A 15,209-nucleotide genomic window follows, 5' to 3' on the forward strand; every position below is an offset into this window, starting at 1 on the left:
TTGCACACATTTGCACCTACACAGCCACCTTACCTGCAGCACCTTACCTTGGTTAAACGTCGAGAGAGTCAGCATCGAAATAAACCAAAAGTGCAGAACGGAGTTGACTGAGTCAATTTTATTCTCTACTTTTTCCACAAAAGACATATTTTCTATGTCATTTGTAGGTAAGTGAACATTTTTTTATATATAAGCTTCAGTGGGCATATAGCGGTATTTTTACCAACGTTCTGGATGAATAATATGTAAATTACTGAATCATTCGTACCTGGCATAACGAAGGTGATACAAAAGTTTATATATATTTTTTTTTAAACGAAAATTGAAATTTGCTGTACCAAGAAGGCGAATAATAGTTCGAAGTAAGGTGATTCGGATGTAGGCCGATCAACCCGTATCACTACTGGAAGTACTCTCTTTGATCTATTTCTTCAAATATTTGCTACATAACATACAAACAACGACTTGTGTTAATCTATACTCGTATTATACATTTACTGCACCTAGGAACGATACGGAGAGGATGGAACTGTTAATTAGGCAGGTGTTCGAAAACAATACCTGTTATTGTCGTACACAGCAAGTGCAGACGTTCTTGCACTTGATCAGTACTTCGTAACGCATCAAACTGTCCAGTCTAAAAACCAATCGTGCACCAAAGGTGATTAGGTGACGTAGTAATTGAGGTGACGGCAAAGTGCAAGCATAAACTGGCACAAAGGAAGCTGGTACGTGATTTATTATTTTCCTCTACTTGGGTAGAAAAAGAAAATTTTTCGTACTCCTTGTAACGTGCACATTATATGTATATTTTACTATACATGAAAAGTGGAGAACATATATTGTGTATGACAGCTTTAGTACATTAAAAATCATTCTCAAATTATTTTCCTTCACTTTTATACATATATTCCTAGCGTCGCTGTTAATACATATTATTCTGTTTTGTATACTATTCGCCCTCGGTTCTGATTAAAGACTCCCTCATCAAGGTAAAATACGAAAATGTAGAACTTAAAAGCTGTGAACAGAAAGTTCCAATTTTGTTAATTTTGTGGTATATACATAGTACCATTCACAAAGGTAAATAGAGGAATGTTGACAAGTTTCCTACCGAGGTAAAAGTCTCCAAAGACACGGGAAAAAATCCACCAGCAGTCAGACAGCACGGTTTCAATGATCTTATCATAATGAATCTTATATCCGATCGTAACGATCTGCCAGTTTTGTACATTGGCAAAGTGCTCCATGAACCTGAATATATCGTTCTAGTAACGTTGGTGCTTTCTTCCATCATAAAGTGACAAGTGTACGTAAAGACAAAAAGGTGAATTAGGCTGCCAGTTATGTGGAATATGAAAATCAGACGTATCGACGTATTTGTGTCCGCCTATACATACAATATCCGACAGTATATTTCTATAGCGTCAGCAATAACAAATTACCGTAAAGCTTAAAAGTAAACCATAAAGGACGTTCATACATATTTGATAGTACCCCACCCTCCTCTAAAGACGAACGTTCATTATTGAAAGCCTTGTAAAGCTTAATACGTACCACGAGTATTTCATAGCAGTCCAAACCCATTAACACGCTTAAAAATGCCATGTGCACAAAAATCGACATGGTATACACTTGATCCAGCTTCACGCAGAACTCAATAAGTAACTGATGATGTTGTACACACTTCTTCAAAGCTGCATAACAATGATCGATGTATGTGAATGCATTCATTTCTTTGTCTTCAACGTTCCAGAAATTCAACATTCTGTATTGTAGTATACGAAATTGACCCATCACGTGCAAATTAAAGACGCATAAAAACACATCAGGGCAAACGTACGCGATGCCAATTAAGAATGTGCATATCACCTGAACGAATATTTTATTAAATTAATGGTATAGTCGTCACAGAAACATGGAGTGATCAATAAGTGTTTAAGCCTACACAGATAGATTAAAAGAATCCGCATCAATGGGAATTCTTCCCAGCGTGCCTTATTACCACTACAAAAAACCCAATTTGTTCGCCATTTAAAAGAACACACCTTTGGAAATTTTTTCCGATTAGTTGAAATTTTTAATGTTGGTCACTTATCTTTAACATTTTAATGTTTGACGTGTTAAAGGGAAACGAAGAATGTGTTAATTTGCAAATTAATTAAATTAACGATCACGCCATATTTCTACGAGAACTATAATCATACGTAATTGTTTTAAAAGGAAAATTAACATCACCTGAAAAGTAAACGTTAATTCATAGTACGGTGTCTCGGATATGGGCCAGTCGACCCACATCTTGATTGGAAGTACTCTGTCTGATTTATTTCGTCCATGGTTTTCTGGAATATACACCAGTAGCAACTTATATAGGTATGTATATTTTTTTACAGTTACAACCACAATAATTACTAATCAAAAAATTGAGAACACATCTGGAAGTAGGTCAAAGTATCATTCTTGTATTACGGTCATATTTAATTTAATTCACTTACCAATAAGAGGCGTGATCACATATCCGGCCAGGGTAACTGGCTGAACAGCGAATGCGAAGAACATTAACCGTATGGAATATTTTACAGATATGGAAAAGATCAGTTGTTCCTCGGAATTGTAATTATCATGCCAGAAGTGGCGTTGCGCATGGGAAAAAAACGTCTGCTAATTTAGCTCTATTAAAATTTATGATCAGCATCTTAATTGTTGTCATACAGATACACATCACGTTCAGTATCAGGAACATACTGTGCTGAAAACGCAATACATTCGTTGATGAAAAAATTTTTCATTGAATACTGCAACAAAAGCAGCTTCACAGATTTTTTATCAACAGAATTTTAAAGTAACTGTTTAAAAAGTTATCACTTCGTACAGTGTCAAATTAACACATTCTTCCTAACAACTCAATCTAGCTCACTGACGTGGTTACTTACAGATGCATCGCCCCATGAGTGGTACATATCTACTGTGTTCGCGTATATCCCATACAGAAGTGCGACGGTCATATATGTCATTGATATCTTCCTTTGCAGTTCTTCTGCAGCATTTCGTGACACCCATACTCCTGTGTACTTTGTTATAAATGTCGCTGAAGCAATGGAAAAATCCGTGTACGATCCGATATCCATGGTGATTGTCGATGAAGTGACTCATTTGCTTTTGACGTATAGTGTAGCCGTTGCAACAACATCAAAGACGTCACAAAGATATTGAGTGACATGACACCACTGTAATTAACAAGGCACGTTCATAATCTAGTACAAAGGTTTTTCCCTTCTCATGCGCACCTTCAGTCATAAAACATGGGGTTGCCTTCATAGGAACGATGATGTACAGATCGAACCATGAATTATTCTTCGAATGTAGACCACTATTAAAGGTAACTATGCAATTAAGTTGTTCGTTTGTAATGTTCAGTTTGTGAGGTGTACGAAATGGAAAAGGGGATTTATATTCATTTTTAGCACGAGGTGAGGTGTAGTTGAAGCGACGATAAGGTGTGAGGTTCAAGTTGGAGATAAGCAAACTGGGAGATATACAATAAAGACTCGATATGTGTTCAGAATTTGGGACCGACGAGGAACATTTAGCGAACAGAAGATTCGATTCTGCTAACCGTTTGTATTTTGCCGACGTCGACGAACGTAGAAAGAGACAGTAGATAAAAGGAGAAGATGGATTCGGGCTGACATAAGAGTTAAAAATTAAATGCCTACATTCATAACGGGCCGTACTCACTTGAACATTTTTGCCCGAACGAACGTTTCCGGCGCATAAATGCACAGGTCAGTACGAGGCTTAAGAGGCAACTAAAAGGGATTGAAGTTAGGCAGAACTTTCAGAAACTATAATAATTGCGAAAATTAACGAGATAGTTATACTTATGAATGAAACAAAAGTTGACCAAGATAATAAATAAAAATATCCTTCTATTGCTTCTTGTTTTACTTGAACCGTGAATTTTTTCAAATTCACATACATATAACTCTTGCACGATAGGTAGTGAAGATGCTGGTGGCTGTGGTGGTGGTGTTCGCTATCTGCTGGGGTCCAATTCTCGTAGACAACACCCTCACCGCCTATGGTGTCCTACCACGAGTGAAGTGGGGAATGCACAAACATCTTAACACCGCGTTTCAATTTCCTTTTTTAACAGGTACGTCAAGCAAATGTCCTTTTATTTTAACAATAACCAGTAAACTCTGATCTAACTGTGTTGAATAAACACTGAATTTCAGCTGCATTTATGTCAAACCAGTTCACGAAGAGATTCTTATCCGCAACTTGCGGTGGTTGGTGGATCTGTTGTTTAAAAAGAGGGCACAGGGCTCCGTTGAAGAGACGCCCTAGCCTCAGCGAAATCACGACGACCAGTGTCAGGTACTTAGGCGGGTCGTGTAAGTACGCATATCCTCGCTCTCTTGTCTCTTTTTTATTTTTTCTTACTTTGCTTCTGTCTTTTGCAGCTTAACCTAACGAGGAACAGCAAGTGTAGCCGAAGAATCATTGTTTTTAATTTCAGATTGATATGAATAAATATAAATCGTATACACCACTTCCTCGACAGAAAAAAAGAAAAAGAAATGCAATGTATGCGTTTGTTTAGTCGTGTAATTTGCAGATGAAAAAAAATTCTTCCTTTCTGTCGTCGTTCCTCTGCTTTGAATGGTCTGTATTTTTCTTCTACTCATTTTTGTTGTTCGATTAACTTTGCAAATTTATATTGATTCCAACTGATAATACTCGTACTTTTTTTTTAATTCATTTAACACGAGTTTTATTTTCTTGTATATTCGTTGAATAGTCTTGTTGGGGCTTTCGAAAAGATACTAGGGAAGTTTCCGAGATTCGAGGCTTTTACTAGCATGCTCCACAAATTTTGGAATATTATAAATTTGGAATTTTTTTTTAAGAATATTGCACATTCAAGATGATTGACTTTGATTTTTCTAATTGTTTCTTAAAAAATGGTTAATTTGCATCTTATGCACTTATGGTCGTATAAAGTTCCACTTATATTTTATAAATGACACGTTAGTTGGTTAAATCGAGGGAGAAAATAGTTTGTAACAAATGTTCGTAACGTTTGAAGGATTAATAGCCCGATATCAATATGGAGAATTGGCTTGGTCGAGCTACGAACTATTTCCGTTTCCTATTTCGCCCCTTTTCACCACGTTTGCTTCTTCAGTCGAATTTGATTGTTTCGCCGTGCCCGCAGCACTTTCCCAAGTAGAGAAATCCTATTGACGAAAGTATCAAAGGAGAACCAAAGACGAACACTGCCTTAACGTGTCTCCTTCCTTTATCATCCGAGATTCTGACCCGTAAGATGAGATTTCTCAACTACACTTAAGTCGATTACCTTTAACCTTTTCGCTACGGCGAATTTGCCCGCAAATGCGTTATCCCGGTGCGAGGCAATCCTAACGCAGATACACTTAAAAAATAAACAACATAAAGTAAATCTAAAATAAAAGAAACGAAATACAAGAAATCAGCAATCATACAGATAACATATACAGTGTGATTCTCTCGCTACGCAAGACAAAAGCCGTGCCGCACAATTGAACCCTGCTGTTTTTGTGGGTAAAGAGACCCAGGGGCCATATCGCCGGACCCAAAACTGCTCTGTTTGTGTTTATGGCTGAGACGACAACAAGAAACGGAACATCAGGGGTGCCATTATGCGGCACGGCTTTTGTCTTGCGTAGCGAGAGAATCACCCTGTACATATATTCTGCTCCATCAAAGTTAAAAGAGAATGTGTTTTAGGGCACAGACTCCTTGTGCCATGACCTGTGTGCGTGCACTCACACAATCAACGGAAAGCATGCACGTATACGCCATGCGCGAGAGAGACATTCAATTTCGTAGAATCGATTTTTCGTCTTGACAATTGCATAAATAAAATTTTCGCGAGTACAGCACACACGGGTAGACTTCGGTACAGATCGGTCTGGTCCGCTTGAACGCTAATAAACACCATACGTTGAGAAAAAACGTATTTTCGAAATTGTAAGATTGAGACAGACGCTGTTGGAAGCAAACAACATGGCTGCCGAATGGTGCGTTCGGTTGCATTTTAACAAATATTGGACGATTTAATGGTTTTTTCACCGATAGCACACCAGACCGACCTTCCTTGAACTAGCACAATATCACTGAAATTCGATTTTTCACAATTTATCACTTCTGGAAGATGTAAAATCGATTCTACGATTTGCACGCATCAGACGTAAAATAGACATAAGAATAGTTCAATGATTCTCCGTCAGAGGCATTTATGGTATATTTGACCGGGTTATCATCAAGATCGATAAAAACACAAATTAGTCGATAAATGTAGATTCTAATTTGACACCACCAACGGCTACGCGAATATAGCCACAAGTAAGGCATAGTTGCCGCAACGTATTAAGGTCGATTTGTATTATCCGTTCAGACACGGGCCGTTTCTGATCAGTTAGGTTCCAACAAAAACGATGTAGTATTTATATCATCAATTCACGTCCGACAACGACAGGCAGCGAACGTTAATCGCCATCGTTCGAAAATGTTTTCGCATTTATCTTTAAAAGATTTGTGCTGCATAGCCGATAGTGCTTACATCGATTCGGAGGAGGCCTCGAAGGAGTCTGTGCCCTTAACAAGTGACTAAAGTCACTGTCAGTGCATGGCGAGCTTCAGACGTTGAGTGACTAGTCACCGCATTCGGCGACGAGGGTGAGCTGATTCACAGTCGAGACAGAAATCTCCAGCTGCTTTGTATTCATGGTTTAATCGAAAAAGATCCGAATAATCGCTGCACTCGCTTCTTCTTTTTTCGTTTAATTGGCGAAGGTGTGGAAAAAAATTACTTTGCTCTGTTGCCTCCTCTTAATGTATCTCTATATACATTTTTTCTATCTTTTTTCACCTTTGTCACCTGGATGTTCTATAATCTCGGTATTTTAATTCGTAACAGTGCACTCGACAATTATTTTTCAACTGCACCCGTTCCTGAGTCGGTAAGGTGTTCGTAAATTAATTAAAAAAGTTAAATTGGAATTAAAAATCCCATCTATGTGTTTCAGATATTTCGCGATAATCTATCCGATGAAAGCGCAATACAGGTGCACGATAAGCCAGGTCCGTAAGGTGGTGATTACAACTTGGATGGCATCGTTCTTTCTTAGTATTCCAATGATTTTCGTCTAGGTAAATGTATCAATATTTTTATTCTTATTTCATTTATTTTATTTAATATTTTCGAGCGATCAATTGATATAATCGTTAGAAACGTCAGCTCATGCTTCATTTAGAGAAATTGGTAATCGACGCAAATATGTACGAGATAGCATTGCCCATCAACAGAAATCGACGTGTATTTAACTGATGTTTTCTAGCGAGAAACCTCTGTTTATCGAACCGTTAAGAAGCTATTTCCGCTCTGGATGAAGCAAGCAGGGAGTAGAAAATCGGGTGAAATTGTGTATTGAATGGATTTTGTAAAGGAAAAGAAGCTTTCTTCGTAGTATCTTCCATGGGTGTTTAAACACTCCCTTTGTTGCTCTTCTCTTATTACTTCTGGAAATTACTTGCATCGAGCTTCATTTTCACGTCAACTTGAAATTCGTTCGTTCCACGTAGAAACATCCGTGAACGGGTTTTAAATGAGATCACTTTTCCTTCCTGAAAGAAAGGATGAACAAAGGGCGGAAATTAATGAATGATGTAGAAAAGTGAGTCGTGTGTCTCCTGCAGAAAGTAGCAAAAATAAAGCGATAAACATTGTTGTTGTCATTTGAAATTAAATTGCACATGCAACTTAAAGTCCCAAATCCAGGCTGATTAAAATTCGAAATTATGTATTTGCAAAATTTAAATTTGTTTAAAATTGAAGCCTATCTAACTAATTAATTATAATAATAACATAAATTGAGCTATAATCGATAAAAATTAACTTGAAAATCCTGCAATGTTAATTAACGAAGAATCATCTAACACGAATGTTTTACTCTTTCTAGACACACAAAGTGATGGAAATAAGGGTGATCACTTGCTGGTGCGTCCGTGATTCTGATGCGGGTCTTTTGTGACGTGGACACGAAATTTACATGCTCATCTTAATTCTGGTATTACCTCTGTTACGTCCGGGTATTTTTCAAAAACCCGACCTTGCGTTCTTCATCGGGTGCGACGCACATGGAAGTAGAAAATCCAGGCGGGGCACACAAAGGAGGCTATATTTTAGTTTCTTTCAAATAATACAGCCAATCTTCCTTGAAACTATTGCCGTGCCGAAACTGCGTAGTTCCATAGGATACGAAGCAAAGACCTGCTTCTCCGGTAAGTCCGCTAAGACAAAGTGCGCATAGTTCCGCAGTTTTTTGTGTGCGATGCCAAACATTTAATAGCTATTTAAGTTTGTTCATAGTTTGAGTTTAGTTAAAAACAATTAGTTATAAGAATTTGCAGCTAGTGCACTCTGCAATAAACAATTTGAATCATTATCGTGTTGATTTTATTTCCTCAACGGATAAGGCAAATTAATTTCGCGTGAGTGTGTAGCCAAAATTACAACGACGATGGATTTGTACTGTTAATTATCGTTAACAGTTTTCTTTCTTATTGACGTTGACGGCCGCCACAACAGTGTAACCTCACCGACGAAAGACTATTCTCCGTCGATAGTTTCTCCTTGGTTATGACACCGACGAGATACTGTTAAAGACTGCCAGCCTTACGGGAGTTCGCGGGACCGAAAAAAGTCGACGTTTTCGTACGCCCTCTAGAATATATTGCGGCTGCAGTAAGAAACAGAACCAGAATCAGTGAGTTTACCAACGACGAGGTTCGGTGCTGAACTGTATCATGAGACATGAGATGATATTTTATCTGGTCGATGCTATTATTATTTCTTCGGTGATTCGAGTTAAGTTCGTTTTACAAACCTTTCGGAGATACTTTTTAAGACGTAAAATATTTTAAAGGAGGTAACTTAATAACCCTCTTTAGTTCATTGGCAATTATTTTTTTAATAAATGACGAACTCTAGTTCTAAGTTTAGGGTATGTATAATAATAATATAATCAGTAACAGGTGTCGAAAAGAAAAGAAATGTATTGTAATAAAATTTTTTATTTAATAATATTGGTACGGCGTCGTCGGTTGCCGTACATACACTGCCGGTTGCGGGTGGACATACAGTGGGGTTTGCGGGGGTACGAATATAATAGGCTGCTGGCCGTGGTATACAACTGGCTGCTGGGACATACACAACATTGGATGTCCGTACATCTCGGGCTGCGGTGGTGATGGGTAATGTTGCGGCGGCGGGGGCGATATGTACTGTTGCGGCGGCGATGTGTGTTGGGGGGGAGGGTGGGATACATACCCCCCCGGATATCTTGAGACGGCTGGCGGCATTGCTCTTAACCGCTTCTTCAGTTTTTTATTACTGCGCATCTTCCTCCTTCTTTGCTGCTCTTTATTTTTCTAAAATTCATAAAAAGGTTTATTATGAAATACATTTATAACATTCGTAATTTACACACACATACACACGAAATCTATTTCAAGGAATATGTGGAAAAGTACATAGTACATACATGCACTATACACTTGTCACTAACAGTTGTACATATTTAACAATAATGGTACCTTAATATCGGCCACGGCCGGGGATTTCTCCGCCGGGGGTTCCTCCGCCGGGCGCTTCTCCACCGTGGGTTCCTCTGCCGGGCGCTCCTCCACCGGGGGTTCCTCCGCCGGGCGCTCCTCCACCGTGGGTTGTTTACTTGTTTTGTTTCCCATTTTCTAATTTTGTATAATGAAAGTTATAAATTAATATAGGATTATTAAAATATAGGATCAATATTCTGTGAAAGATTATAGAAAAAATAATAACAACGAAATAATAATAATCACTGTACTTACATTCGCTTTTTCAAAACGTTCAGCAAAAGTCGAAGTAACGATTTCAAGGACTGTTAAGGAACTGACCTTGACTTGGACTGCTCGTCCTATTTATAACACCCCGATTTGAAGGACCTTTACTTAAGAAGGGGAAACGTGCTGACAAAACGCATATTACCTGCTTCAAAACATCGCACAGTGTTCATAACTTCTAAATGAATCCATTTCCGACCTAAGACTCCTAATACTTTTTAAAAGAGGATATAAAAATGCATCGACTGATGAAAAAAAAAATTACAATTTCGGTAAAAAAATTTAATCTACCGCAATTTTTTATTAAATAAAATATCTGTTGCTAAGTTTTTCAATTGCAGTTTATTATCATATAATTATTAACTAATTTAACAAACATTTAAAAAAAACATTTAACAAACAAAATTGGAACAAATTGTTAATATTTCAACAAACATTCTGTGCAGTATGGAAGGTCTTATAATATTCAACATAACTTATAAAAATCCAATTAATGAAATAGGCATTCAGTAAATAGCACGTGCCAAAAAAATTGTATTACTGTGCATTGTCCAAAAATCCATTTCATCAAACAGCAAAACACAGTTGCGTTCACTATTATCCATGCAATCAACTTTCGTTTGCAATTTCCGAAACAAAATATTACAAATTCCCGGCCATAAATCTATACTGCTAAACCAGCTGCTAATAATACTCCTACTAGGTAATATAAAATTAAATTCTTCACGCATTTTTGCGTACAAACTTGGTGAAGTATAATGCATTTTTTTAACTAATTGCTGCGCTTCTTCGGTATAAGAAGATCGCGGCGAATGAAATAATTGCATCCTTATAAATGTAAGTAAAAAGCCTTGTACTCGACGTTGTATGGCATTTAGAAGAGTTTTATCAGATAAACAACCTCCCGTCATTATTTTTAGCTTATTTTGTAAACGTACAATCGTCTTATTCTTTATTTTATTCGTCCGCTTTAGTATCTTATTTTCGTTTGTCAAAGCTTGAATTGCAACATCTTGACGTCCTAACTTTTGTTTTAAAATATATATTTCCTGACCGACGGAATCCGGGGTATCATCATTGGATTCCACATCATGTATTATTGGTTCCGCACTCGCTTTTAATCTACCACTTGGACAAATTGCAGTTTCCGGAAAATGTTGGCTACACATTCGGAATTTCTTTAATTCTGCATCTGATTCCCCTGCCAGATGATCGCAACCACTGTTTACTAACCACGTTATTAATTTATCTCTCTTAGTGACAGGTAAACGATAAAATTTGACATTTAATATATTGTCCCTACTTCTCATACCACAATTTTTATAAATACAAGTCGAGCTATGAGTTAATTTCATCGTCATTTTCCTGTCAATTTTAAATAATGAAATGAAATTATTTTCTACTCCACTGTCACTACGCTCAACACTTCTACTGCACACTCGAAAAAAAGTTAATGCAATAAAATTATTTCCTTATTTGTTAAGGATTCGTACTGCTCTACTATCAGTACACTCTATACTTCCCACTTCTCTATACTTCTACACTTCGTTTTCAAAAAGGCGTTCTTGTTTCCACGATGTCGCGAAATACACTAAGCGCTTAATGTGTCATTCTCTATTAAAAATACCTACTTCTACTACCTGTGAAAAAGGTAAAAATGCCCCCACCTATTAACAGTACGCTAAGGGACGAAACTCTGTTAACAGTTAAATGATATTTTTGGTTTAAGAATCATTATTTCATAAATATAACAGTAATTTTCGAATTATTTTTTATTCAATTCTTCTATTTTTTTCACAATGTTACGTACCAAATATTCTTAATTTTCATATATTCATGTGGTATCGATTATGAAATAACGATTAGAGTGGTTTTATAAATATAACAGTAATTTTCGAATTATTTTTTATTCAGTTGTCTTTTTTCAGAATGTTACATATGAAATATTCTTATTTTTCATATATTTATTTAATATCCATTATTACAATAATTGTATTATTATATTATAATAAAAATGCAATACAATTATAAGGTAAAATATAATTGTTTTTCAAGCAGCACCGACGAGATAATTATTGTACTGTGGCAAAGCTAAATCATCTCGTTAGTGGTATAACAGTTTTTTTCGGTGGTACAATGGGTAATATCACTATTCTACATTATCCATCATTCCTATTTACCGATCGTACCCCAGGCCCACTGGGCCCGCTTGGCGGGCCGAACTTTAACACAGGGGCTGGCAGTCTTTAACAGTATCTCGTCGGTGGTTATGACCGTCATCGGCGTCGGTATAGAAGGTTGCATCGATAAAGAAGGTCGCTGCCGATGATCAAGATCCTACCACTTCGATCATAATTTAGTCGATCATCATTTTTTATTTATTCATTTGTATCAAACAGAATAATTGTATATTTATTTGTCTCTTATTGTTTAAAACGTGCGTAGACACTTCAATGTTCTTAACATCCAATTCAAATAAATCGTTTATAATAATTTCACCTAAAGATTAAATTCTAATCCGAAAGAAACATTTCCATAGCCGAAATTAAAGATTCCTCAAAATCAAAGGCTGCCCGGTTTCGTTAAATCTATAGTCACTAAATTAAATTTCTTTTTATTTTATATACTTAAAATGTAAGTTTAGGATTATTTAAGGACAAAGTTGTATTTGTACAAAAGCAAAGTAATAAAAATTATTTAAATCTATTAAATCGTATGTACATTTTGAATACCGCTTCGTATATAATACCGTTATCAGGTATTGGGTGAAAATGACTGCATGAAGGCTTATATGAGGTAGTAAGTACTAGTAATGGAGCAAGCCCTTATCTGGCAACGGTGCTCTCAACTTACCACACCACCAGCATAGAGCAGATGGAATGGAAAGCGGTGCTCGAGAGGTTGGCCAGCAGTTAATTGCCAGCATTTAATGAGTGCTCTTTGACGCGCCGCGAGAACCGCCGTTGTAACGCTCGTAATGGCCGATGCATTTCTCAGACCACTGCCCTTATGTACTTGCCTCTGCCTACCTTAGTGTTGTTTGCATGGCCGGTAAATGAAAATGGCCGCGTATTATCGGGTTCAACTCTGGTACACGTATAGGCGGATCGACGAAAACCACTTTAACGATTGAGATATTAGCTGGCGAGAAAGAGACCAACAGATTGTGGAACGAGTCGTTCCAACCGGCCTGGCACAGCTCCATGGTGTTTTGTACCTTTTTGCCATGTCAGGACCGCTCGACACCGCTGCGGTTAGCCAGGCAATGTCCATTCGACGAATATGAGAGATTTAACAGAGCTGGGTCAATGTTGGCCAAAACGATTTATTGGTTCTATTCGAGGAGAATTTTTAGATATCTTGAGAAAATTTGACTTTCCTTCCGAACTTAGGTTCTGAAAGCTTAACCTACATTCAGTTATTGTAATACCAATGGTTCCTTTTTCCTTCAAAATAAAATAAAATCAAAAAATTTCCAATAAAATGCTGATGGATTCCTATGGAAATTCAATGGTCGCCCAATTATACAAATTTCAATCTCAGTAGTCTGTTTATTAACAAATCAAATCAAACGATAAGAAAATCAAATATTAAATTTTGTCTGCCATTGTGAATAGAGGTTTCCAGTTTTCAAATAAAAATTTTCATAATAATTTGATTTGCCATAAAAATTCCTTAAGTTCTGTATACTCAGTAAACTCTGTAAATTTTTCTTCAAACCTTCACCAGAACACAATTCAGATATCAATGCAGAAATGTCCCAACTTTGACAGAAGAACATGAAAACGTTTGCGTGTTTCTTTCAGCCATCTGGTGCTCGTTTGTCGTCGGTATTGTTGCACTCCCTGGAGACACAAGATCTCCATTCAAATATCCACAATCTCGAGGAACATAGAAGAAATTCGTGAACGAGGTTCACAGCTCGTGGAGACGTTCCCAGTGGACGACGATCCACCTAATTGTTGTCCATTCACCCCTTTACTCGCGCAGAGGGCGCGGCTTCTTCGTCCCCTTTTTAACCAAACTTCTTCCAACACTATTACTCATGCATTGACGTATTTTGACAAGTTTCTCGGTGTCGCACAGTGGAAACAGTTTACCCTCCTACAGTCGCCAGCATAGTTCTGAACAATTTGCTCGCGAGCAGCCGATGGGCGTGATTCCAGAAGTGATTAATTTTCCCCGGGCAACCTGAAGCAATATTTTCATTTAAACTCTCTTTAAACATAAAACTTCTGATTTTTCAATAAATAGACTGCTAACATTAAAATTTGTATACTTGGGCGACCATTGAATTTCCATAAGAATCCATTAGCTGTTTGATTAGAAATACTTTGATTTACTTAATTAAAAATTGCGAATAATAGCGACAGATTTTAGACGTTCTTTGGAATCATTGAAAGTCCTAGCGAATCATTCCCGACAGACCGATTGATCATTTGAGTCACAGGTGCCTGAAGGTATCTTAGGTTTATGCGAATATTCGACTCTGAAGTTTGCTCTTGGGACCAACATCTCAGATTGAAAGGTCTCTGTTCAACGGTGATGGAACTTGCTCCTGAGAGTTCCATTCTGATTGTTCGGCATTCCAGTAAATTGTCGTTTTTGTCTAGAGTTCCTAGGATCTCCTATAATAGCGACATTTGTAATCGTCCAGGAGATGGGAAATATTTTCTTCGATACGTTTTCAATTATAAATACAAATTGCAACAATGCAAAAATGGCTAACACAGTTCGATCGATAGATATATCGACGATCAATAATGGTAGAAATCAAAGGGATCAATTAATTCGTCGACGGATCCAGTACGATGTCACTTTAATCAGAGGGTATGTTGAAGCAGTTTACGCGAAATTTATGTGGCTGGTCAAAGTGGCAAGAACGAAACGCGGAGTCGACGATCGGACACGCTGTTGCACAGCGCTGCTCGTCATTAGAGGGATAATGCATATCTTAATGATTACGAAACGAAACACTGACACGAGCGAGCGTACGTAAGTGCGGCGTTGAATGGCGACCGGGTCCCCCAGGCCCATCCACAATCTTGTAACCGTCCCACGCTGCTGCAATCAGCTCCCCATAAACTACAATCACGACACGTGCTATCCCTCCATGGTGCATCCTGCGCTCCTGTAAACAGGCGATACCTGCGAAGGATTAAATCCGCCGAGGATATGAATTCAAAACGATACATGGTGAGGCGAATTAATAGCGCTTTTCAATGTTCCGCGATGGAAATGATCGAAGGATGGACGAAGAAAAGTTCTGGATCGAT

At 37.6% G+C, this 15,209-nt stretch overlaps 1 protein-coding gene and 1 long non-coding RNA gene across 6 annotated transcripts; one reads left to right on the plus strand and one right to left on the minus strand.

Annotated features, from left to right (window-relative positions):
• Positions 1–623: 623 nt before the first annotated feature.
• Positions 624–8,330, plus strand: LOC114881217. Of its 4 annotated transcripts, none has more exons than XR_006829788.1 (10): positions 624–728; positions 2,224–2,373; positions 2,583–2,954; positions 3,033–3,379; positions 3,465–3,785; positions 4,000–4,156; positions 4,239–4,397; positions 4,467–4,668; positions 7,077–7,200; positions 8,010–8,330. It is a non-coding gene; the product is annotated as an uncharacterized LOC114881217 (long non-coding RNA). The 4 variants fall into 4 exon arrangements; XR_006829787.1 differs by having other exon boundaries at positions 2,264–2,373; XR_006829790.1 differs by having other exon boundaries at positions 2,264–2,373; positions 4,239–4,380.
• Positions 722–2,593, minus strand: LOC114881216 (odorant receptor Or2-like). 2 transcript variants are annotated; one of them, XM_029197921.2, is made up of 5 exons: positions 2,496–2,593; positions 2,239–2,342; positions 1,558–1,872; positions 1,115–1,390; positions 722–1,021 (listed from the first exon to the last, which is right to left on the minus strand). In XM_029197921.2, exons 1-5 carry the CDS (start codon positions 2,557–2,559, stop codon positions 953–955), a joined length of 828 nt encoding a protein of 275 aa, XP_029053754.2. In that variant the 5' UTR covers positions 2,560–2,593; the 3' UTR covers positions 722–952. The 2 variants fall into 2 exon arrangements, with proteins under 2 accessions (XP_029053754.2, XP_029053755.1); XM_029197922.2 differs by having other exon boundaries at positions 2,239–2,435; positions 2,496–2,563.
• Positions 8,331–15,209: the final 6,879 nt, after the last annotated feature.

This window comes from Osmia bicornis, chromosome 10, assembly GCF_907164935.1.
Source record: "Osmia bicornis bicornis chromosome 10, iOsmBic2.1, whole genome shotgun sequence".
In the NCBI taxonomy this organism is placed as follows: Eukaryota; Metazoa; Arthropoda; class Insecta; order Hymenoptera; family Megachilidae; genus Osmia; species Osmia bicornis.